Source organism: Phymastichus coffea, unplaced genomic scaffold (genome assembly GCF_024137745.1).
Source record: "Phymastichus coffea isolate CEN01 unplaced genomic scaffold, Cenicafe_Pcof_1.1 PCOF00061, whole genome shotgun sequence".
Classification (NCBI taxonomy): Eukaryota; Metazoa; Arthropoda; class Insecta; order Hymenoptera; family Eulophidae; genus Phymastichus; species Phymastichus coffea.
The window spans coordinates 1,241,197-1,266,734 of record NW_026706872.1 but is presented as its reverse complement, the minus strand read 5'-3'; the positions used below and the strand labels follow the sequence as shown (position 1 = coordinate 1,266,734).

General features: G+C 38.3%; 5 protein-coding genes across 8 annotated transcripts; 1 reads left to right on the top strand and 4 right to left on the bottom strand.

The window, feature by feature from the left end:
• Window positions 1-57: 57 nt before the first annotated feature.
• LOC131666817 (COP9 signalosome complex subunit 4) lies at window positions 58-2,149 on the bottom strand. Its single transcript, XM_058939762.1, has 7 exons — window positions 1,920-2,149; window positions 1,770-1,849; window positions 1,572-1,690; window positions 1,361-1,497; window positions 1,163-1,277; window positions 515-1,082; window positions 58-419 (listed from the first exon to the last, which is right to left on the bottom strand). Exons 1-7 carry the CDS (start codon window positions 1,991-1,993, stop codon window positions 286-288), a joined length of 1,227 nt encoding a protein of 408 aa, XP_058795745.1. The 5' UTR covers window positions 1,994-2,149; the 3' UTR covers window positions 58-285.
• A 1,022-nt stretch (window positions 2,150-3,171) lies between these two features.
• LOC131666812 (protein lin-54 homolog) lies at window positions 3,172-9,879 on the top strand. Of its 3 annotated transcripts, XM_058939753.1 has the most exons (13): window positions 3,172-3,291; window positions 3,383-3,484; window positions 4,360-4,775; window positions 4,868-5,173; window positions 5,265-5,507; window positions 5,602-5,802; window positions 5,887-5,982; window positions 6,062-6,196; window positions 6,271-6,498; window positions 6,595-6,797; window positions 7,318-7,561; window positions 7,761-7,960; window positions 8,030-9,876. In XM_058939753.1, exons 3-13 carry the CDS (start codon window positions 4,386-4,388, stop codon window positions 8,211-8,213), a joined length of 2,430 nt encoding a protein of 809 aa, XP_058795736.1. In that variant the 5' UTR covers window positions 3,172-3,291; window positions 3,383-3,484; window positions 4,360-4,385; the 3' UTR covers window positions 8,214-9,876. The 3 variants fall into 3 exon arrangements, with proteins under 3 accessions (XP_058795736.1, XP_058795737.1, XP_058795735.1); XM_058939754.1 differs by having other exon boundaries at window positions 3,184-3,484; window positions 4,360-4,751; window positions 8,030-9,879; XM_058939752.1 differs by lacking the exons at window positions 3,172-3,291; window positions 3,383-3,484 and adding an exon at window positions 3,573-3,930 and having other exon boundaries at window positions 8,030-9,875.
• Window positions 9,880-9,946: 67 nt separating this feature from the next.
• Window positions 9,947-11,882, bottom strand: LOC131666816 (uncharacterized). Its single transcript, XM_058939761.1, has 2 exons — window positions 10,619-11,882; window positions 9,947-10,539 (listed from the first exon to the last, which is right to left on the bottom strand). Exons 1-2 carry the CDS (start codon window positions 11,649-11,651, stop codon window positions 10,037-10,039), a joined length of 1,536 nt encoding a protein of 511 aa, XP_058795744.1. The 5' UTR covers window positions 11,652-11,882; the 3' UTR covers window positions 9,947-10,036.
• Window positions 11,883-14,509: 2,627 nt separating this feature from the next.
• On the bottom strand, window positions 14,510-19,221 carry LOC131666772 (organic cation transporter protein). Its single transcript, XM_058939668.1, has 7 exons — window positions 19,045-19,221; window positions 18,451-18,693; window positions 17,803-18,061; window positions 17,305-17,473; window positions 16,247-16,539; window positions 15,896-16,179; window positions 14,510-15,806 (listed from the first exon to the last, which is right to left on the bottom strand). Exons 1-7 carry the CDS (start codon window positions 19,219-19,221, stop codon window positions 15,543-15,545), a joined length of 1,689 nt encoding a protein of 562 aa, XP_058795651.1. The 3' UTR covers window positions 14,510-15,542.
• Window positions 19,222-20,115: 894 nt separating this feature from the next.
• On the bottom strand, window positions 20,116-23,687 carry LOC131666826 (vitamin K-dependent gamma-carboxylase). Of its 2 annotated transcripts, none has more exons than XM_058939786.1 (9): window positions 23,437-23,687; window positions 22,659-22,980; window positions 22,412-22,588; window positions 22,173-22,336; window positions 21,741-21,988; window positions 21,448-21,648; window positions 21,141-21,361; window positions 20,608-20,931; window positions 20,116-20,381 (listed from the first exon to the last, which is right to left on the bottom strand). In XM_058939786.1, exons 1-9 carry the CDS (start codon window positions 23,627-23,629, stop codon window positions 20,219-20,221), a joined length of 2,013 nt encoding a protein of 670 aa, XP_058795769.1. In that variant the 5' UTR covers window positions 23,630-23,687; the 3' UTR covers window positions 20,116-20,218. The 2 variants fall into 2 exon arrangements, with proteins under 2 accessions (XP_058795769.1, XP_058795770.1); XM_058939787.1 differs by having other exon boundaries at window positions 21,756-21,988.
• Between the last annotated feature and the right edge of the window lie 1,851 nt (window positions 23,688-25,538).

Below are 25,538 nucleotides of genomic sequence, written 5' to 3'. Positions count from 1 at the left end.
TTGTTTCAATAAAGTTAAATCATAACAAAAGAATTTTAATTAATGATTTATTTACAAAAGAACGGATCTTATTTCAAGTGCTCCTTTTTATCTAGTTCTAAGGAAAGTTTTTTGAAAGATTACCTTAAAAAATTATAAATATTATATTCGTATTATAAGCTTTGTTTTTCTTGGTTGATTGTGGCACTGATGGTACATCATACACATGGAGCAATCATATTTTCAAACTTACACATTAGAACGATTGTGAGAACTTAATATTACTTAAATTAACTCTTAAAAAATTCAGTGCACCATCTGATCTTCCATAGCTTTAGCTATCCATTCTGGTTCAGTTTGAGCAATTTTTTCTATAATTTGGTTCACTTGATAACAAAGAGACTGAATTTGTTTGTCCCATGTGGGTAGACTTTCTCGAGCTGCAGGAAAAAATATTTGGAAATGAGCATCTTAAATTCTAAGTATACTTTTACAGAGTTACAAAAAAACCTTAAATAATTGAAAGCATACTCACTTTCAAAATGTACGATAGAATCAATTTGATCTATGTATCCATTCATTCTACTCTCAGTTATCATTTGACTTGCAATTTTTTCAGCTTTACCTGGTGGAATTTCAAGAAGTGATCCTAATTCTTCAAAAGTAATGTTATTGTACAGCTTACTAGCAGATAGTAAGTTATGTTCAATGACAGCTCGATCCAGAATTGTAGAACCTAACCCATCAGATGTACATGCTTTCTGATGTGGTTGTAAAAGTGCTTCAAATTCTTGGAGTTCTGATCTACGAATAATTCTATCCAAATACATTTTTTCCAATATTGAGTAAGCTGGTAACTGTTGGCATCTTTCATCTTTGAATAATGTTGCTAACATACGACTTCTCTGTTGACCAGCTGAAGCAAGTACTGTACAAATAAGAGCATTTCTTAGAGCAGTCATGCGCTCATCTTCATGAATGATAGATCTATATGATAATTCATTATATCTTTGAGCTGCTTCAATAAACTTTCTTCTATAATCCAGTACTCTTGCGTAACAAACTTTATAGTAAATCTGTAATTGCTCATTTTTAGATTCGGCCTATGCAACAAAGAAAGTAGTATTAGTATACTTTGAATTTTATTGTACAAAATAATTATAACTTAAATTATGCAAAATACCTGTAAAAGGGAAGCTCTATTAATAAATGCTTCAGCTTGAATAGGATCATCATCTTCCAAATAGAGTCTTGCTATTTTGAGATATGTTTCAAGTTTGTAATCAACTGTATATTGCCTATAAAGGCAAAGTTAAATAAATTTGTAATAAATGGAAACATTAATAAAAATTACATTAAATATGTAACTATCAAATCTTACTTTTGTCCAGTCTCTAAAGGTATACCAACGAGTACATTAGCTGCTTCACGCCAGTTCTGTTCTCGTTCATATATGTCAGCTAAGTGTTGTCTTATACTTGCAACTTGCTCTTCGAAAGAGATGACTCTAGGTTGTACCTAAATAATCATAGAACAAGGTCAAATAATAATATTTGACATATTTAGAGAAACATAGAAATACTTAAAAATACCTTATCTAATGTGAAGTGTGAAACAGCTTTTGAAATTTGATCTGGTACAACTTGCAATCGGCTACTTACATCAGTTAGTACTTGTCTGGAAATAACCAAACTAACATTCTCGTTAACAACTGAAACAAAACACGTACATTAATTAACAAATCTCCGACAATAAAGTGTTTATCGAAAGAACATTAACAATCAACATACTTGCTTCAATGAACACTTTCAAATTCTCAGAGAGCTCCTCACCGGACGTTGCACATATCGCATCCAAGATCGCTTTGTACCTATACAAAAACAGACAGATTTATTGTTTGTTCAATAAAAAAGTGACATAGCATTTGATTGTTAACTTACTTTTCAGCTTGATCTTTATGAGAACCACCAGAATGGGTCAAATTTGCAAGTTGTTGACGTACTGCTGAGGCCATTGTTTCAATCTTATTTGCCTAAAAATGAAACATTACAAGGCAGCAGGATATCATCAGCAACAATGCTAAATAGCAAATAGCGAATGGCGTTCTGTGCGCAGTCGCAGCCCCTTGCTTGGTCAGGTTATGGTCATTAGTCAGGTCTGGTTATGATTCATCACGAATTTCATGCATTGGTGTATTGGTATTGACAAACTATACTTATATAAACATTGAAATTCGATCAATGTGATAATCATAATATATATCTGTTTTATACTGAGATATATTTTATGTAATATATATATTTCATTAAAAAATACATTTAGAACAAAGAATATAATTTATTTTTTCTAATATCTAAGTAATTTGAAATATTGAAAAAAAACATGAAAAATTTGTTTGTTGTAATATTTTAAAAATTAAGTTTGCATTAGCAAATTTTAATTAATGTAATTAATTGATATACTGATTATCACTATATATATAGTAATGAAATTGTTTAGTTTTAGGAACGCATTCACACAAACGCGTAGCGTACGCATGCGCATTACTAATTTTGAATAGCGTAAGTTGTAATATTGATATTAATTGGTTATCTAATTTCTTCTTGCCTTGAGTAAATAGTACTAAAAATAGCTCAGCTTTCCAGTTAATAATTACGGAGAGCCTAAGTACTTAATATACAAAATTAGGTCTAAAAATACCATCAAATATTGTGGAGCGCATCAAAATTAACGAATATTAAAACAGTATAAAAGAAGCTATTATAATTATAATTGTTGTTATTAAACCTAATTGATGATTAATATGAATAGTTTAATTGGCGAAAGACTGGGTAGAAATTGACCATAGCGCATTATCGAGAAATCATCGATAGCGAACAATTTTCTTGAATCCAATTAGTACGTAGTTTTTAGAGCTTCAGCAACGAATTTTTCAAAGGAAATTTTAATTAATTAATCGCAATATATGAACGATCTTCTTGTAATCATATTAATTAAGCCCAAATGTCTATTAAGATCGTCGTTGTAAAATCATGCAATACAAGCTTTCGTGGTTAAAAATATAACATAGAAAATTAACATATATAGTTCAATTGAGAATTCGACTAATTCGAGAGTGAAAAAGAATCGTTTACATCGGCTTTCGGAACGCGGCTTCGGTGGAGTCTGCTTGTGATTGGTTGGTGAGTGCAGCGGCGCCAGCATTTTACGGGCTGCTTTTAGCCGCGGAAGGGTAATAGAACATGGCGAAATCGAATATTGTAAAGTGCGCAAAAGTTATCTCTCGTAAATAATTATTCCGGTATCGACGAGGTCAGTGTTAACAGTCAAGATTCTGAATATTGATGCTGTGCCGTTATCCATCAAAACAAAGTATACATAAAATATTTGGACCTGTTTATAGCAGCGCTACGGTGGCTACGCGGCGTACAGTGTGTAGCTTGGGACAGTAATGGTGGGCGCGTGATTTTAAACAAAATCTTTCTATTTCGAGACTAATTTTGCGGTAAGCGATGATAAAGTTGACAATTTTTCATAAAGATCGTGGCAAGTTTTATAATAACTTCAAAGTGAGTTTTTGAGCCAACGTAACAAATTAAATTTGTCGAGAGAAAAAGATACCTATTTTAGAGCGACGCCCCCACCCAAGCACTTTTGCTCTTCTATCTCTATCTCTTTCTCACTTGCTCTCACTTCACACTTTTCTTTCAATACGAAATTTCGAATGTTAGGTTAAGTGGTTATACGGCACTTTTTATCCTGCTTGGAAATGCTAGGAAGTCGTCCAGTTTCTTTAAGATTTATAAGAAATTTAGTGTTTCGACAAGAGTAATTTATTCAAATTACATTGAGTACAGTAGTTATTGAATTTACGTGAGATGGAATTAAAGTTGTCTTCGTGGAAAATGGCGCGTTCGAAACAGTAATGGCGCTAATGTTCCTTCACTTACGGTACGCTTCGAATGTTTGCATATTTTTATTAAAATTACCTGTTTATGATGCTCAAAAATGAATTTCTTACTTTTTGTCTTCGCAATATGATTCGGCTATGTATATTAATATCAAGTACTGCAGTCATGAATTTTTGTGCAGCATTGACTTACGTTTGAATTTTTGAATTTTTAAATCTAGAACAAGATGTACTTTTGTAATTCAAAAAATGGTCAATTTATTACGAATATCGTAGAGTACCTATTCATTATAAATCATTTTTTCTGGTACACTACATTAAAATTCAATCTTAGGGAAATCAATAGTAAGATAACATTTCCATTAGACCTATTATCTAAATTCTATCATTTATTTACAATTGGGAATTTTGCAAGCTTCTTGTATTACATATGAGAATAAAATTTCTGACATAACCATTTTGCTTTACAGAAAGTTGTTTTAATAAAAAACCCACAATGTCAGCAAGTAAAAATCAAAGCAGCCGAACCGTTGTGGAGCCAGTGGCTCTTACCTCTCAAAATATGTCTGATACAGAATTGAGTTCTTTAACTTTATCTCACACTGGGGAACAGTACGTTTCAAGTGATTATGAGACACTTACAAATATTGAAGCTGAATTAGAGTGTATGAATGCAGAAGAAGTTATGGCCACTGAAGAAACTCATACAGTTATCGAGGAAATGACTGAGAGTGAAACTATTTTGCCAGATGTTGAAATGACTGAAGTACCAACAGAAGTACAGACTGAACAGATTATCTATACAACTGCTGCTTCGGCCACCCAAAATATGATACTTCAAACAAAACCAACGTTACAGAAGGTATCTCCGACAACGACAGTTCCAGTGTGTATCAATATATACATTTTTATTGTTCTTTTCTTTGTTATAGTACAAATTTTATTGAATACTAATTACATTATTAATGTTTCTTACAGATAAAACCAAATGTTACTCAGTCAGCTCAGCAAAGTCAGTCAATAATGATTGTATCTCCAGCATCAGGTCAGGGTGCAAGTCAAATTTTGAAAATTTCTCATCCAGCGTCAGCTTCTCCCAATCAGCTGCAAACATTAGCGCAGAGTATAATAGCTGGCAAGTCTCCAGATGGTAGTATAGTACAAATAAGGTCAACACCTACTGGAGCCAAGGCTATTGCTGCTAAAGGTAGTGGAAACACTTCCCAAGTCAATAAAGCAATTCAAGCTAAACGAAGTGCTTCAAATGCTCAACAAAATAGGAGTGTAAGTAAAATTTTAATCTGCTAAAATAATTTTGTATTGATTATGCATTTTTATTTAGTTTATTTAAATCAGTTTTAATATTTTGTTATAGGTATATACTACAAAAATGATCCTTGCAAATACCCAGCCTCAGAGTAGTCAGCAAGTCTTAATTGCATCTCCGACGGAAGGTCAACAAGGACAAACAATTAAGTTCATACAAACTAATACATCAAATTACAATGTAAATAGTCCAACAAAAACTATTACTTTTGCTCAAGCGCAACAAATGGGTCTTTTACCTACAAATAAGGTTCAACATATTTTGCCATCAACAGCTCAAAAACAAACAACTGTAAATATATTTTACCTGAGAAGCATATTTAAAAGAAATATATTGAATATCACTGAATTTTAATTAAAATATATGAAATGATCATCTTTTGTAGGGATTGATTGTTAACAAATTAGTACAATCTACTTCTGCTCAACCGGCTAAATTGACAATAGTTCCCAGTAGTTCGGTGAAATCGCCAACAAAAATCTTACCAGCTCCATCTACATCTGCTCAATCAAAAGTTGTAAACGTACAAACTGCAACTGTGAATAAATCTGGACAGTCAAGTACACAGAAAGTTATCATAAGACAGGTAATGTTGACAGATAATAACTTGAAAAAATCAATGAATAAGTGAAATCAGTGGAATATTAATTTCATAACATTTTTTATTTAGAGTGCAATGAAAGCTGGAGCAAATAGTAATCCAATTATAAGGATACCAGCTAATCAAGCTGGTCAAGTTCATCAAATCCAAGTACCTGGGCGACAAGTAAGAATATGAAAATTTGATAGATTACAGTAAAACAATATTATACAGAATGTAAATTTTTATTTTTAACTGGTTCTAGGTCCAGTACGTTCGTCTCGTAAGTACACCATCAACAACAACCAACAATGTTGTAACTGTTGGAAAAACGAAAACACCTACAACTCTTCAAACCGTTGGGGTAACTCAAAAAATTGGTGGACAGCAGATTGTTAAAGTATACAAGGAAATTTAAATAATAATATTTAACAATTATTCATCAATATAATAACGATAATTTTATAAATACAGGTCGTTCCTTTAAATACTGGGAGTCAAACATTGAGAACTGTAGCACCTAAAACATCAATAGCAAGTAGCAGTCAAAGAATAATTATTCCAGCTTCCACTAATGTAGGAGGTCAGTCAAAAAATACTGTAACAATTCCTGCTTCAGCGCTCAGTCAACTTACATCAGGCCAAGCAGTCATATCTGCTAATTCCAATATCGTTGTTCTCCCTGCACAGTATCTCCAACAGGTTAGAACTACTATTTCAGTTTTATTTATTTATTTTTATTTATTGCCAATATTTTATAATCGCGTTGCTTTTAATAAAATATAATTTATACATCAGGGGGATGAACCAGCAAAGCCTAAACCACAATCGTTAACCCCAACTTTATTAAATACTTCACAAAGCTCGCAAAGTTCTATTGGAAACACGTCAACTCCTTCTTTGTCAGATTTAAAGACATCTAGATCATTTAATAATGCAGACGCTAATGGCATTAGACCGCGAAAACCATGTAATTGTACGAAATCGCAATGTTTGAAATTGTGAGTATTAAGAGAATATTTATTATATGATTTATTTTACGGCTATGATGGAAAGTTTTGATTCAATTGATTAATAACTAGATGAATTTTTATTTATTTATCAGCCCAATTAAAATGATAACGATATTTACTTGATAAACTTGAAAAATTTAAGTTTAATAGTGAAATTGAAATTTTTATGCTATATACAATACCATAAATTTATTTTTTAATTTTCAAATCTTTTCAACAAGTGTTTTTTCTTGCTGTAAATTAACTTAATTAATAAACATTAATGCGAAATTTTGTTTACACCATATCGATAAAGAATTCTACGTTTAGTTGGAATAATACACGACAATCAATTGTTTTTGTTCTATTCCTACGAAAAAATATAGTCTAGCAGTTCTCGAAAAAAGATATATCGTTAAATTAGAAAAATGCTCATTGTACATATATATTTTTTTGTGTAAACAATATGAGCCGCAAAAATATACTGAAATCATTAGACAACTTTATGTATCAATATGTATGCGTGTAGATACTGCGATTGTTTCGCCAATGGAGAATTCTGTCATATGTGCAATTGCAACAACTGTTCCAATAACCTTGGAAACGAGGAAGAACGACAAAGGGCGATCAAATCCTGTTTGGAACGAAATCCTAATGCTTTTCGTCCGAAAATCGGTAAAGCTCGGGAGACTGGAGATGACATTAGGCGACATAACAAAGGTTGCAACTGTAAACGCAGCGGCTGCTTGAAAAACTATTGCGAGTGCTATGAGGTGAGTTTCTTCAGTTTTTATTTGTCATGTTTAAATGAATGTTAATTTCATGACTTGTTAAATTTTTGTTAAAGAGGAGAGGTAGATTATTCGTTTTTCTATTAATAAATTTTTTATACGTGACTATGTATACCATGAAAATGATTTTCTCTGTGTAATGATTATTTAAAAACGAACATTTGTCAATACATTTTTCTAGGCTAAAATTCCGTGTTCTGAGAACTGCAAGTGCATTGGTTGTCGGAACGTAGAAGAGCCTACAGTCCATAAACAATCGCTAAAAGACTTGGTAGAAGCTGTAGAAGTTAGATCAGCACAGTTGACCTTAAACAAGACAAAATCGTTACAAATGTCAGATCCAACTTTCAGACCTCCTGCTGCCTCCAATAGTGGTGCAAGGTAGCTATCGCCATTAGATTTACTTAAATTTTACAACGGTTACTCGATCAATTCTTCGTATATTTTCAGACAACCATTCAACTTTTTGACTGATAAAGTAGTTGAGATGACATGCCAATGTTTGATGGCACAGGCAGAAGAATCTGAACGAAACATGATTGACGACGAGACGTCACAAAAATTGATAATTGAAGAATTTGGGCGATGTCTGAAGGAAATTATCGAATCGGCGCATAAAGCAGAATCGACGTAGCAGGGATATCATAATAGTGATATTTCCTTTTTGCAATGTTCATCATAGATGATTGTAATTTTTACTATTGAAACATTTAACAGAAGAAACGATAGATTTATAATTCATTCTATTGATGCCAAAGACAGTAGGTTGAATTAATCAATTAAAAAATTGAAATGCTGTGTTTGGTGATCTTTAATGTTGTACAGTGCGACATTTTACTGGCTTCTTAGTATAGCTTCCTTCGTGGCTTTTTCTATTTATACATTTTTAAGCTGTACATTTCAAAGTATTTTTTAAATAATTCATTTAAATAATTATTTTTATTATATTTTTAACAGATTCAGTGAGGAATTACAAATTTGCATCTTGTTAAAAAAATAACTGTAAAAAAGTAAAACAGTTTTTTATTTTTGAACAAGACATTTTATATTTATTAAGAGAGTTAACGATATTCTTTGAACTGAATCTATTAGAAAAAATAGAGAATAATTCTCAATTGTATAAATATTTTGATTAAGAGCCTTCTACTTGTATATATAATACACTAAGATAGAGAAAATTTGCTTCCTTGATTTTGTTATGAGAAAGTATAACATTTTATAGGTATATAATTCAATAATTTCGTATTTTATAATTGAATTAATTCAATTGTAGCTCATTTGATGAAGCCGATCATTTTTTTAAATTCGCTCTTTATAATAAAATTAACCTGTCACTCGCTAAACAAATGAAAGTCAATACTTACGATGACAAGTGAATTGTAAAAAAATTATCTTTAAAATAAAAAGTTTAACCAAACGAACTACGATTGAATCAATGCAATTTGTACAATACTAAATTATCAAATAATACATTGTTTCCACGTAATTATACATGCTAAACAGGAAAGACAAATTTTCTATAACCTGGAGTGCTATATATACATGTACTTTAAAAGGAAAATTAAACTTTGAACTTTACTAAAATTACGTTAAGTCAAACTATGACCGAAAATCAACTGAAATAATAAATAATACAAAAAATTTTTTAAATTGTTGATAGCTGTGATATGCTATAAATTGATTAATTCCCTTTGAAATTAGGTATAAAAAAACAGACAAAAGTTTAATTTTCTCAACAGAGCATATGTATATTGATATTTAGTGTTATGCAATAAAATATTCACACTAAAAGTGTACTAGATAGTCGAATGAAGAAGTTAAATACTTACAAGATAAAAAAAATGTAATTTCAAACTGAATTTGTACTGCTATAAAATTCGACTGGTCAGACTTGATTAATCATTAATGTTCATCTACTTTCTGCAAATAATTTAAATTTGTTTGAAATTATGTATGATCAAATCACCAATTACTAATATATTTTAACAAGTATTAAATAGAAAACATTGATGTACAATGCATATGCATAGATACTTGTATAAAAGAACTATAATGGATTATAAAATATAAATTAAAGTTTTTATATTGAAATCAGTAAATTTATATGTTGTTTGAAGATTCAGATATGTATATTGAATATCGTAAAGACATATAAGTACAGCGATAGTGGCTGCTAGCATAATTAATTAGAGAACTGTTGCAAATATAATGCACACCATTTTTAATTACGTACACTGAATAATAATTAATACCATCTATGTAAAAGCTATAGAATATGAAATCAATATATTGCATATAATAGAAACAGATAAAAGTGAAATATTGTAAATTAATCATAAATAAAACATAAAGTAATGAATCTGTCGATAAGCTTAATCATAAAAGTAAGAATTTTTACCTCATAACATTATAAAAATTTATTTTGAAAACAGTTGCAAATCAATATATTAATTTATTTTAAAATTTTACAATTTTTTTAACAGGTGTTTTTAATGGTGGTTTTGTAACAATATTACTATCTAATGATTCCAGATTAGAATCTTTTATGGTATCAAGGACGATGGATATTTCTTCTTTTTGTTTAATTAAATCTGGACAATCTTTTTTCAAATGTGTTACATCACCACAAATTTTACAACAACCACCATCAGGAAATAAGCCTTTTGGATTATCTGGACATTGTTTAGCAATATGCCCTTGTTCTCTACATATAAAACACTTTGCATATCTATAATCATCTGACTTAGTAACCTTACACTCAAAGTGAGTATGCTCTGTAGATCCACATTTGAAACATATTCCTGTACCTGCTTCTTCCTTGCCAAGTTCTGGGCAATCAGATAGATTATGACCAGCTTTTCTGCAGTGAAAACAAACTTGTCTCCGTATTCGAGCCAAGACTTTTTCACACTTTCTCCTTTCTAATTTCATGGCAGCATTTATTTCTGATTCAGGTATGCCTAACATTTTATGTTAATGATTAATTGAAAAATAACATTTTTATAGTTAAAGTACTAGCATTATAATATTTTTGCTTACCTTTCAGAACTAATTTTTGTCTTAATTCTTTCAATCGTTCTGCATCGTCTTTTTTCACTGGAAAACCATCGTATTTTACAATTTCTACATCCATTCCATTTATTGTAACTTTCAGTATATTATTATCAAGTTTTCTTCTTTGATGACTTCTATCATCTTTATTTTTGGCTACTTTTCTTTGAAATTTTTTTGGTACATTGTTGCCAAATCTTCTGAAATTCTTAAAATCAAACCGAGACCACTTGTCACTTTTATTATCAAAACAAGCAGTGCTAGCAAATTGTCCATCACGATTGTCATCAATTTTTCTTCTTTTACCAATTTCCACAGAATTATTCCAATCATTTCCTTCAACATTGAACATGTTTATATTAGAGGCTTCGTTTTGAGGTTCGTTGATCTGATCTTGTTTTTTCTTGTTTCTTTTTTGTCTCTTACTTAATTTTGTGTTTGATTCATCAAGTTTATTATAGACTTTTTGTTTACTAACGGTTGTATCTTTAGAAGCCGACTTAGACAATTCGATTGCTTTATACTTTTTCTTTTTATCAATATCTTCTGTATCATTCGAATCTTTTGCAAAATAATCTTCAGTAGGATTATCCGATTTGGTATTATTTTTTTGTTTTTTATCAATAGTACTTACAATATTTTCATCTTTTCCAGCTATTTTATTTGTACTAGCAGATTCAGCTGATCCTTTATGTTCTGAAAGATATTTTTTAGCAACTGCTTCAATCTTTTTCTGCTGACCCTTGGGTTTCTTTTCTATTTTACTATTTTTCACAGCATCAACTTTTGAATTTTCGAATTCTGCCCAATCGGTACTAATATTTCCCAAAGATTGTGCATAATAAACTGCATCATCTTTTTCTTTGAGCAATTGACGAGCAGATTTTGTTTTGTTTTGTGATATTTGTTGCATCTGCAAAGCTTCTTCCAGTTGTTGCTTCATAATATGCCATGGTGTTCCTTCATTGGGTACCCTCTCGTTCGAAGATTTTGAGCCTTTTGCTCGTGTAAAACGTGTCATAATGATATTTTATTCACGTACAATTCGATGATTAGGGAATGTAATAACGTAAATGTTGTAAAAGGAAATAAAATTGGTTTACGCTTACTTTTTTCAAAATAATTGTAAATACTCTAATAAGTGTAATACAATTGACAAATTTTTATGAAAATAATGGATTCTCCGTTTTGCCGACAAAGATATAAAACGTTGGTTATGCACTTATGTATAGCAAACATAACCTAGGATATTCACAAAATGTCTCTGACACATTCAAAAAGACATCAATTGTGACACTATCAGATATAACAAGACCAGTGTGCACTACGCAGTTGTTTGTGCGCCGATCTATAGAGACTTTGAGGGAGCGTGCATTTGAAATAAAGAAAATGAAAAATGATAAAGCTCAATAAAACATTTGCTCGAATTATTGCTGAAATTATTAATATTAATTTTGATATTTTAATTAATATTAATAATTTCTTATATAAGATCACTTTATTAAGTTTTATGAAAACTGAATGTGTCAGTAAAATTCTGTGAACACCTTATACAGGGTTATTCTATTATCGAAACCTAAATACCTAACTATCTCGTATGGTGTGTGTGTGTGTGTGTGTGTGTGTGTGTGTGTGTGTGTGTGTGTGTGTGTGTGTGTGTCATATAGATATTATATAATGGAAAATTCAAAACTGAAAATTTTAAATTCAATTTTTCATGAAAAATATTTTGAATAAACTAAATAATTTAAGCTAACGATAAGAACATCAGACCACTGCGGAAAATGATTTGATTTCTTTTTAAAGTTGGGGAGTAAAACAGGAATCTTTACAATCGATCTTCCATGATTAATATGTATAATGACAACATGACGCCAACAGCTGATCAAATGAACTAAATCAACTAAACAAACTGTAGGATTGCTGAACACCTCTAAATTTGAACGCTTACAATTTGTTTAGTTTATTTGATCAGCGATTGGTATTATGTTGGCATTAGTAACTATAACCCCAAACTTGCAGTGATTCCACTGGAATTGTATTTGTCGTACAGGAGCGTTTGTGCATATGCGACTGGGTCCAGAATAACGTCCCAGAAGTCCCAAGACCCAATCTCTATGAATCAAATCATGACTCCGTATGCGGTGTTCACGATTGATATGTGACTAAAAAGCGATGCAGTGGGACTGAGCGCTATACACGTGATACCCGTAGTTTAAATTAATCATTGCATGAACAGTTTTCAATAAAAACTGTTTTGTTTTCCATTATATAGAGAGGAAAAGAATTTTTTTGGCGATGCTGATGGAACTGAAAACAATAAAAAATATTTCTATTTGTTCTTTTGCAATAACTTATCGAAATAGAACGTTGTTTCCTAATAGACAATTTCTTACTGACTATATAGCGATATCTAGCGCACGAAGTGAAAACGAAATTGAATATGCATTAAATATTCTCATGATTTGATATGCGAGAAGTCCACGATATAATTTATTTGTAAATAAATGTACAGTTAATTATGTTGATAATAATGATATAAAAATGTTATCAATGAAGTCTTGTGTTTTTATTATCCCAAGTTCTACGTTAAAAAATCATGAAAAAGTTTGAAAAACATGAAAAAAAATTTAATATAAGATGTAAAAACATAGTCTTCTATAATTGTATCCTTCATAATGTATATAATAGACTTCTATATAGACGTTCACGATTGTAATTAGTGCATTCTCAAAAAAATGTTATAATATTTGACGTTATTGAATAAAGCCAAATCACAGTACAATATTTAACTGTAATAATCTATTGATTTACATCTTTCATTGCCTACTCTAATTATTCGAAGCTAAATTTTCGCACAGAACAAAGTTCAATTTATTTCTCTATCGAGCTATCAGTCCAAGTGCACCATATGTACTTTGAGCTCCTGAATCCGAATTTCGAGGATGGCTTGCTGCAAAATCAATTCATCAAAATTTTGTAAATTGTCATGCATATCTGATCTCACGAAAAACCTATATATTTTTCCAGGCCTAAAAAATTTTGAATAGAATTCGAGATATTAGATTTTTAGTTGAGCAGTTATGGTAACCACTTGCTGCATAACTTTTTATATTTACATCTCAATATTTCTAGTTTAATTCAATATTTTGTTAATCGGAAAGAACCTATGCATTCGTTATTCGATAAAAAATGCACAGTACTTTGAACAATGTTGATGTATCATAATTATTTATCTGTTGATGTGATTTGTCAATAACTAATTGCTAGTGTATTTTTCGATAATTCAGCCCGGACGTGCACGTTCAGCTCGTTGAAAGACGTAAAAATCTTATACATAGCTTGTTAGTAATTTGGAAATTATTATTTAATGAGATTTTAATTGTTTAATACATCATAAAGAAATTACCAAATAATTTAATAACATGCTAAAAGCATTGGCGTATATTTTACTTCATGAAAAATCCATAGAGCCTTAAAAATTTGAAGAATCTCAAGTAAATTTTAAAACATTTGCAATTTGGTTCGCGATGTGCCTCCTTGCACGAGTTTTTCTATATTCCGTTACATTTAGTTCAGAGCGCATAGTCTCCAGTAAAATTAAGGTAAGTAATTATTGCCGATTTTTTATAGTTCGAATTATCAGAAAGATTTTATTCAACGTTATTAAAAAAAAGAAAGGAAAAAGGATTTAATAAGTCCTTCATAAAGAGCACTTTTAGACTACTCACTCTTTTAAGAAAGGAAGATTTTCTTATATTTCAACAAGATGTTACTATATTTTCATGAAAAGTTTCTCTCTCTCTATATATATATGTATATATGTATATATATATATATATATATATATATAGAGAGAGAGAGAGAGAGAGAGAGAGAGAGAGAGGGAGAGCTGCATGCGTAATCTATAGATTGATGATCTATAGATTGTGTATACAGCCCGCAAGAGTTAAATAGGTGAAGATTGCGATCATGAGCAATAAATACAAACGGATTATTTTGGATAGATCTACATAATTTTTACTATCGCTGCTATGTTAATAGCCTACTAAACAAAAATTGTTTAATTATATCGATTATTTGAAAGATAACTTGTTTGCTGGCAGTATTTTACTATGCGTTCTTAAAGACGATGCTGTCAGTTGTAGATTATGAGTTTTATAGTTATACACGAAAATCGTTAGATTGTCAATGGGAGAAATTGTTTTTTCAATCGAATTTCGTAATTTCACATACAGTTATTTTTGGCCTTTTATAATAAAAATTGGTTGTGAAGCAGCTCGTATTATAATATTGGGGTTGAATAGCATTCGTTAGCACGTATCACTAAGCTGAATCGGAGAAAAAATGCGCGCACTACCAGAAAACAGATTGTTGTACTTATTGGAAGTAGTCTTTGAGCTTCATAAGATACTAGCTGTGAAAAGAAGACGATAGCGAGTTGACAGATTTGTGAAAAATGTAGTATCGGTTATAATATTCTCATACACCTGGTATAGATGCTTCTGGCTTTTGAAAGCGACTATCACGTTTACAATTATTATCGTATGCCTGTAATAGGAATACTGCTCCAATATAGAATATACGATTGGTAAATCAGTGAAATACACGTTCCAAGATGAAACGATAGGTCGATCTAGGTGAAACTATCTTGCAGTTTTTTCCATTGGAAGAATAACAGTTGACCGTTGCCAAGCATTTGTAGTTGATAATATTTGTCAGATGACCGGTCTCCAATTGGAAAGTGATTGGATTGGCACTTGCCCGTAAGACTCTCCGTTCGATTTGAAGAGATTAGTTGTGCGCGCACAGATTAGCCGGAAATGCAATCGCAAGATCGAACAGGCACTTTGCGTGCTCTGCTGGCGTGCACAATCTTCGGAATTGGACGTATTGGTCGAAGTGGTTCCGATCACCTGACGCACTTGAAGGTGTGCGCGAAGGAGACAATACCGCGTCCGTCGGCGACTTCTTCCTCAACGGTGTCGGCAAGCGGTCGGCCGCGAGTCTCCGGCAAGGCGAGACACGTGAACGCGGCGAGGAGGGCCAGCGTGCCGCACAGAGTGCTCGGAGCCCACCATGCCAAAATGCCCAGAAAGTCGACGCTGAACGGAGCTATTATGCTGCCAACATTGGCCATCGAGGAGCTCGTGCCCAGAGCCGAGTTTCGCGACATCTGGAATCGAGCAAGAACGGGAGCGGTGCAGTGCTCTGGCTATAGCGGATAGCCGGAAATAGGGAAATAGTCGTTGTCGAAAGCCTCACCGTCGGGAACAACTCGGAGGTGTAGAGGATGAAGATGCCGTAGGCGGCCGAGAGCGCGAATCTAGCCACGAGGCTGGCCGTCACGATGGCTCCGGTCCATTGGTGCGCCAACGCCAGCACGGTCAGCAGCAGCGCTCCGCAGATCGCGAACAATGCTGAACTTGCCAGCCGCCGACCCATCAGCATGAGGATTGGGCTTGGAAGCAGGTAGGCTGGGATCTCGGTTACTCCCAGCAGTACCGCGTACAGGTAGTAGTTCACCGAGATATTGTCCACGTTCAGAGCTGTGCGCAGGTGGTATTTCGACTATAGACGTGGCGCTGCGCAAAGTCGGTTACGACCGAAACTTACCTAACGCGTAGTAGGTGAGCGATGCACTCATCCAGGTGAAGTACGAAATGTAAGCTCTCCGCTGCAGTTCGGCATTGCCGAATATAATCTTCAGACCTTTCACCTGATCGGAGAGCAAGGAGCCTTGGGCTCTGCGATCGCCAATGGCGTGCGCCTCTCCGTCGGACCTTCGCAGGCCGTGAGACAAGTCGCGCGGGTCGTGCCTGATTGGCCCGCGATACTTTTCGAGGATTGCGCGAGCCTTGTCGCGCTTGCCTTGCGAGAGTAGCCATCGCGGGGATTCCGGCATGAACCTGCAAATCGCAATGTTTTCGACAAAGTTTAAGCAAAGCAAAGCAAAGCAAAGCAAAGCAGAGCAGAGCAGAGCAGAGCAGAGCAGAGCAGAGCATAGCTGGGCAAAATGATAATACAAAATGTTTGGCGGTTGGAAATACCAAGCGTCACGATTAGAGATCCGATTATCGAAACTCGTAACGAGTTTGCGCGCCGTACATACATCAGCAGCTGCACGGCGCATATTCTGAAAAAATTGTTGCTCGCGATGTGGTCAGCGATGAGCGAGCGAGCGATTGCAAGAGGATTCCCAATGATTGATGGTGCAAATGGCGACGCGCATAAAATGACGTAAGAATCATGAGAATTGGTGGCTAATGGCAGTCTGGGCGGTGCGTCGCGTCCAAGCGCAGAGCCGAAGAAGAAGAGCCGAGGTTGAAATCATTGATAATGGTGCTATTGAGGCGTGGAGCGATCGTGGAGCGATCGTCAGCCATTAAATCCACGCGATCTTTCGGGAAGAGAAAGTGAAGCCGTAGAGCTTGTTTTCAATCGGAGCGAGCGTGGCGCAGTAGTCCATTGTGCGCCAAGCGAAGGAAACAAGAGAGTGGTTGGCGCGTCTACGGCGCACGCCAGCCCGAGAGAGAGAGAGAGAGAGAGAGAGAGAGAGAGAGAGGCAAAGAAAAGGAAGGAGCGTGGCGGTGCGCGCGCGAAAGAAAGAATAATCGAGAGGCGAGCAGAGAAAAGAGGTTGGGCTGCAGGCGGCTACGGCGCGATATACCTACCACGCGAACAGTAGCAGCACGAGTGCAGGTAGCGAGGTGGCCACTTGGACCTGTCTCCACTGGCTGGCCAAATAAGATATTCCAGCGACGAGGATCGAGCCACTGGCAAAGCCACAATTGAAGACTATAGCCGTCCACTGTCTGTGCGTGTTGCCCGCCACCTCTGTCACTGCAACACACTCGCGCAGCTTGCTTACGCTACCGATATTACGTGACAATGACAGGCGCGCTCATCACGTGCCGACTGCCCGCGTGGCCGCCTGTCCGCCTGTCCGCCTGTCCGCTCTCGCCCCGACTCCCGACTCCCGACTCCCGACTCCCGACTCCCGACTCGGTGTCTGTCTAGCCGGCGGCCGGCTTTTGTCTTGTCGCCGTCGATTCGCTCGGCAGCGTCCTCTCTTTTCTTCCAAACTTGAAACCCGCGCAGCCGAGTCGACAGTCGACGCGTCGACCGACAAAAAATAAATCTCGCCAAAGAAAGTCGTTGGTTGGACTTACGCGTGGTGAGGGAAGAAAACTGGGTGGCCGAGAAGCTGACGCCAGTCAAGAGCCTGAGAACGACGAAAGCCCAGTACCACGGCACGTACGCACTGGCAGGTCCAGCGATGGCGAACATCACTATGCCGAGAGCGTAGACGGCCTTTCTGCCGTAGCGATCGGAGCTTACACCTAAGACGGCCGAGCCCAGCAGTTTGCCCAGTGACAGGGCCATGTGGGTGGTCGCGCGCTTCGGAGCGTCGCGGCACACCAAGTCCCACTGCGTCCAAATCAATTGGGCATCGCTCAGTCGCATTCCCAAGTCGCGCTTGCGGCGAAAGCCGAGTAGGTGAGCGCGCGCGCGCGCGCGCCCCATGCCAAATTCAATCGGGCCAGCACGTGTCCGCTGCGTCCGCCGCGTCCGCCTGGCCCTCGCTCTGGCTCTGGCTCTTTGGCGCGCGGCCGCAAAAAAGTTTGACGCTACGTAAAAAGCGCAAAAAACCGACTGCGGTCTGCGCCCAATTAATAATCGGCCCTGCAATTTTTGCCAGGCATCACGCGATACGGTCTACACGCGGATGCAGGCGCGCGCGCGCGCGCACTCGTCTGTCTTGCACCGACACCCGCAGACGCCCGATAGAGCGCCTCTTTTCTCTGGCTTTTTCTCACCTCTTCGACCATAGACTTTCGTTCGACGTCGTCCGCGTAATTATACTGCATGCAGCCGACCACGCCGACACTTTCGTGATGCTCGGCAACGTATTTCAAGGATTCCTCGAAGCCGATTTCGGCCAAGTGCGAGTAATCGTAGTCGTACTTGCTGCACGAGTCTGCCGACGACACCTCACGGATTTGCTCGGCCGTCCAATTGGCTGCGCTCAATTCCGGCACTGCGCACCAGTGGCTCGGGATCTAGGATCATCGTCACTTTGATTGGACTTGCCTGTAGCAGAGGACTTGCATTGGACGCAGAGCGCGAGTGCTCACAGTTACTAAATTTATCAGCGCGTAATGTCCGTTATGTCCGTAATGTCATTCGACTCAAGATTGAACAATATAACCTTTCTCCCGGCCTACATCGAGCTCGCGATGCCGTGTTCCGTCAATTTAAGAATAATCAAGCTGGACAGGCTTTCGACATTTCGCAGAGCACGATTTCTTATATATAAAAAAGCTCGGATGAAAAGCGTGCTCGAGACACGGCCATCGTTAGGCCCTCGGCTTGCTTTGGCTGAATTGCGCGGTCGCACGGCGCAGAGTTACCTCGGCAATGAAGATGTAAGTATTGGAGTGCATGCCGGCAAAGACGGTAGGAAAGACGGTGAAGAAAAAGACCATCCAAAGAAATGCAGAGCCGCCGCCGAGCTCGTCCAGGGCCTCGACTAGAGGATCGTCGTCCGTCCGTTGGTCGCCGGCTCGGGCGCGCCTTGTGCGTTCCATGATCGCGCTGTCGCTTGCTCAGCAGCCAAACTAGCGCATGGTCTTTCGCGCGCGTGTGCGCCTGGTTCTGCAAATGTATTGCCGATCGCGTATCGCTGGAGCTCAGGAGAGACGAAGCACTGTTGTTGTTTCGCTCGCAGCGTCTCCGACCGATAGCAGCTCCCTCCTCCTGCTTTCGCTTATCTCCCAGCTGTTAAACGTTCGACTGCTTTGATGGCGCAATAGCCGTTCGTGCTTTCTCGTCGATATAGCTTGATCGAGAGGTCGCTCACTCGTTATTGTCGATGGTCGCGCGCAAGCCTACCTGGATCGCTTGGACCACTTCACTTCCGATCTCATTGTTCAAGCGAAGATCTTACGTAAACCAGCTTTTCTCAAAGTCCAGACGTCAATTAGTGATATTGATGAGGCAAATCTGAAGGCTTTTTTATTCTTTCTTATTGCTTTGATAGCCTGCATTTTCGCCTAAATATTGTATTTGTAATAAGAGCGGACTTTAATAAGTTCGTAGAGGACTTTACTTGGTTGCGATTGTAATTTTGCTGAAGGTCTCGCATAATTCACAGCCGGTCATGTTGCCATTATGTTGCCATTATGCAGACTACAACGCAGACTACATTACTATAAATATACCTTGACGATTTGTTCGTATATTGCTTTTAATTCTTTACGGGACATACATGCCTCGTGCAGAGCGACAAACTTGAGCGTAGCTTTTAAACGATCCGATACTATCGGCTTCTTTTGTAAGAGCGCAATTATACGTGTAGTAGCGACGGAATGAAAATCGTAGCACAAAATCTGCACGAGTGTCCCAGTAGAATAGATATGTAAAAAGTAGTAATGAGACAACTGGAAAGATTTGAAAATTGTACGGATTGTTTATTCTATGGATGGAGGGAAAGGTGCGACGACGAGAATCGTTTGCATTAACGGCTAGCGTGTCGCGACAAAGTGATCGCGAGGTTTCAAACAGAAACGAGCGAGGTGTAGTCCTTCAGATGAGATTGAGCGGTACTCTGCGAAGCATCGGTACATCAAAAGCCAAATGCAATAGGGCGTTGAAGATGTTGCCGATCGCACGTCCTATCGCGTAAATTCTGTACTTAATCTCCTTGAGAATGGGAAAAGCTTCCTTCGTTCTCGGCGGCTCCTCGATCCTGCGAACAACCGAAGATTAATAATTTGAAAGAAAAATCTGAAGGACAAAGAAGGCGCTCTTGGCCTTGATCGGCAGCTATAAGCCAGTAGGCAATCGATAACGAAGACTCGAGATTCGCGTCGGCGCTTCGGCGCGTCGGCGCGCCCGAAAGAAAAGACCAACAGAAATGACGGACGGCGCAAGTGTGCCGTAGCGAGCCGAGGAAGGAAGTAAAATAAAATTACCCTCGGTCGGCCAGCTGCTGCTTTGTCCGGTTGGCGAAGGTGTACATGTAGCAAGCCGGATGCGGACTGGTGGTTTCGACTTGGTGGAACCTTCCGCTCGAGATAGCCAAGGAGCCGCCTTTCCCTATTGTCCAGCTGGTGCTACTGCTGTCCCCGTCGTAGTCCCGATAGATGACCTCGCCCTCGAGCACGCTAATGCTCACGTTGGTCAGCTCCTCGGCCACGTAATTCTCCAGGCGCATGCCGGGAAAATCGGCCATGAACAGCACGTCCGTGTAGTTCGACCAAGCGAATACTTGCTGCTGGATGCTGTTCAGCTGCGCGCTAAAGTGCAGAAGGAGGATGTACGTGAGAACGCCACCGGATACACACGGCTATGGGCTCTACCCGCGAGCGATCGCGTGCCAGACGCATTCGCGCCGCGTATTGCGACACGGGCAAACGCCGGCTACGTAAAACTCCGAGCGCGACCTCCAAGCGCACGTACCAACTCATTCAACTAGTTACTCGAAATCGCCGAGCTCTATACCTACCGATAAGATGTGAGCTGGTCGAGTAACGGGATCACGTAAGATATTGGCTTAAGTGGATGCCAATCGACCGTTAATAAGTCGACCGACGAGTCGAACAGCCTCTGATGGAATCGGCCGTTCAGAGAACACCAGATGTCCATGAAAATACTTAAATTTGACGACAGATTGGACCAAGTGCTATTTCCATGAGGTGAGCGTACTTTCATTTTCTCTAAGTTGTCCTGAACAATTCAAGGTAATAAATGCTCAGGCTCGGTTCCACTGCGATCATTCGACGGATAAGCTAGCTTCGCAATTGTTCGAATACCTGGATGCAGAATGCGTACTGTCGCACCATGTCACCGTGCTTCACCCACCGATCGTTCAGCGTCCAGATGCCTGGCTCCAAATAACGCTCCTTTTTGCTCTCGTTGTCTCGCACTTTGATCACAACCAATGATGTGTCCCACGCGTGAATCATCATATCCATCGAATAACCGTACAAGCCAGGCACCCAATTGTTGTATCCCTTCAGTGTCAGTGAAAATCCAGTGAAAATCCAGTGAAAATCCAGTGAAAATCCAGTGAAAATCCAGTTTGCTAAGCAGTCTCGATAAATACCCTTGTTTCACGCACCTTCGTAATGAAGTGAGAGTAGGGTAAGAACAATTGCACAGCCATATGAAGCAGCAGCGCGGCAACCACGCATTTCTGCTTTCTCGAGATTTTCTTCTTTTTTCGGCAACCGCCTGGGCTGGCTTCTTCTTCTTTTTCGCCACCATTGTTCGACGAATCACGGATGAATTTCCGGGGCCAGTCGACGTGACAAAAGAGCGGCATCGTTGCCAGACACACGTACGGAAACATCCCTTCATGTTCGTTTTTGCGCCGCAGGAAGTACGCACGTTTATTTCGTAATTCAAAAAAAAAAAGGAAAACAAAACACACACACACACACACACACACACACACACACACACACACACACACACACACACACACACACACACACACACTCGTATCAATGATTGCTGTGTAATATCCTGTACTTACCGATACTGAAAAGCCGCGAGTTCATCAAGTGAAACGCCGTACAGAAGACCATTGCTGGAATTCGCGTGATGTCGTATAGCATGAAAAAACCTACGCTCAGATCGAAGATGAAGCCAAACCAATGGACAATTAGGAAATCCGTTTGCGCCGTTGTTAAAAAGATTCTGCGAGACTTAGGTTGATGAAAACATAATTGCAAATATAGAGGAGAACTGGATTACTAAGAATTGGCGACTTACTTGAAAGGATTGAAAAGCCAATGATCGGACAAGTTTGCCATGGCGTAGCCAGTGAGCCATTCACTACTCGACTTTTTCAATCCTGCTATGAAGTACAAAGCGAAAAATTGAAATTTTACGATGAAATAGTTCCAGTAAGGCACAGTCTTGTCCTTTTCGCGTTTGGCATCCAACGCACTGATAGCATATTTAGCTGAATTAGAATATTATTTGACAAACTAAACAATTGTTTTCATCCATCACTTACCAATATCTATTAGCACCGCCAACCCAGAGTAGCAGCGTAACGATCCCATACAAGAAACTGTGATTGTTCCAGTAGCTCTTATCGAGAAGAAACAGGTAATAGTAAGGAAGTACGAAGAGGCCGCAGGCAATCTTGAAACGGTAGCCAAGCATAATGCCGAAAGCTCCGAGCCACATGAGCGCGTAGACAAGTACCATCCACGGCAGAGCGAGTGGCCGCAATCCATGAATAAGTGGAAAGTAGCAGGTATCTGGATCTCCCCATTTGACGTCCACGTGGCCAAGACCACGCTCTTCTACTACGTCTATTACCATGCAGAGACCTGCAATTTTTCAATTCCAATCGTCGATACTTATTCATTGACAAAATATTAATTCCAAGCATTTTTGCCAACGTAGAAAAGGACGAGTTTCTGTATTCACACTGAATACTGAATCTCTTTAGAGCGCATATTTGTTCGACCGATTTCAAGAGGGCTGGGCTCGTTTGCATGCGTATGTTCAGTACTACAATCATTGCGATACATTGTCAAGCCGACTTTTTAAAGATTAATCTTGTCGATCGAATGCTTCGATGAAACTCAAAACTATTTTCTAGAGTACTAGAAACTCGTAGGAAGAATGACGGCAGAATAGGAATTTATAATTAAACATCAATCGATAAAAGTTGCAACTGTTTAGAAAGTACCACGTAATAGCTCTAAAGTTTTATTTTTGATAAGTTTGAACAAATAAAATGTTGATCCAAGTCGAAGCATTAAATACTGTTGGATAGCTACCAAATAACGCTCGACAAACGCCAAGACTAGCCGGATCGGTGGGTCTGTACATGGCTTCGGTGAATTTCTCGAAGCTACAGAACTCATGGTACGTGAATACGCTCAACAGCCAGTCCACCCTGTCCTTAAATTTCTTCCAGGCTCGGACGAAAGGCATAGCATTTCCATCTTGTTCTGCAAATCTTGGTTCCATCTTGCTGGCGCGTCGAACGAGACCAAATCAAATTTTCAGTCGACCTCGCTACACCTCGCTGAAGCACAGTGTCGGACGAGCAACTGCGCTCTTCTTCCTTTCCGTCGAGAGAAATTATCCTGGCACAGAGTGTCGCCAAGCAACGCTCACTAGCTCATTATTAACCAGTGGATGCGCGCGCTTTTCATGATTATCGCTGTCGTTGCTTTTTCTGCACTGACCTCCGAACAATTTTGCCGTCAGTCGCTCTCGACAGCGCGCGCATAATATAGATTGGCCGTGCTTCTGCTGTCGCCGTCGGATCCACAGGAAGATTCACACTGCTAGTATATTTAGCCGACCTTCGTGGGTGTCGAGACTTTATCAGTTTTTGACGATAAAACTAGCCCTATCTCGAGAGCGATAAAGCCAGTGACAAACATAAAAGCTTACGCACTCGCGTCGTCAACTCGACGCACTTTCTCGCGGAAACATTCTCACTTTTTACGCTCTGCCCCTACCCTCCGTCTCTCTCTCTCTCTCTCTCTCTCTCTCTCTCTCTCTCTCTCTCTCTCTCTCTCTCTTTCTCCGCGTGCGTGGTGAGCTATTCCCGCACGCGCCCGTGTGACGCTCTGGCCTGATTGACTTGGAACCTCAAGGAAACCACCGACGACGACAACAGACCGCAACAAGCTTTTGCACGCTTATGTACTGTACATCCATCATTCGACAAACTGTGATTGTTCGTTCTACAAATTTATAAATCAATAATATATCTCTTTGTACAAATTTATATTTTCGTAACTGTTACATAACTGTCAGTGCCTTTATCATCAAATAAGTTGCCAGAGTGATTCGAAAACGTCCATCTCTAATTTGAATCCAAGCGGACATCATTTGAGTTTAGTGCGCGATGCCTCAAGTGGTTGTACGAATAGATGAAGCGAAACGATACGTAAGGCATAATGGAGACATCGTGCACGCGATACAAAGCTGACGTATTTTATACACTTGGCAACATATCGTTCGCAATTACATTGATTTCTCCTTGATTCCACTACACCTGTATAACTAGATCTTACCGAGTCAGTTTTCAGCCTGCAAACAGTGCTCATGTAAGATGATTACTTATCAGTAATCAGGCTAGAGAAGTTGGCAGAATGAAAATTTATTTGCCGGTTTAATACAACTGATCTTATTTAGTTGGTCGATCTGGCTAGCACTGCTGCGTCTATACGCACCTAGATTATCGCATCCTCATCCTTTAATTTGAATTTTCGATGGCGATTAGCATTGCCAGAGCTGCTGCCGCTGCTCATCCACGTGAAAATTCGATTAACGCTCCCGTAGGCCCAAGGTCTCCGGCAAAATCCTCGAGGGACTATAAGTCTAACTCGCTGACGACATTAATTCTAATCATTTCCGAAGCACTGCACCCCACGCTTTGCTCCTACCACCTTGGCTCTCGAAGCAAAAGGATCATCCAGCGAGTTGCCCTTGTAATTCATTTATCACTCACTGGCTTTATGGGCTGGTCGCTCGTGTATAAAAAATGGATATTTGGGAATATTAGGAGACTTTGTTCTATGACGCTTTCTCATCGGAAACCTGGACAACTGATTTTTTCTGCTGCTCTAGTTCTACGGGCATCGATCGAATTCTCTCTGTCCACTTGTAGATTGAAATCTCGCTGCTCAGAGTTTGTCCACTGAGTCTTTCTCTAAGCCAGGTAATGCTTGATTCCCCATCGGAGAAGTACTTTGAAAAAGATATTTGACTGCAAACACGACAGATTATCTATCCTCTTGAACGTCTCCAAGTGATTTTCAGCTCATAGCTTATGAAAAATGACTTTGGAACGATAAAAAAATGACGAGCCAGAGATTCCAAGCGACGCACATAAAAAAAAAAAAAATGACGCCAAGCATTA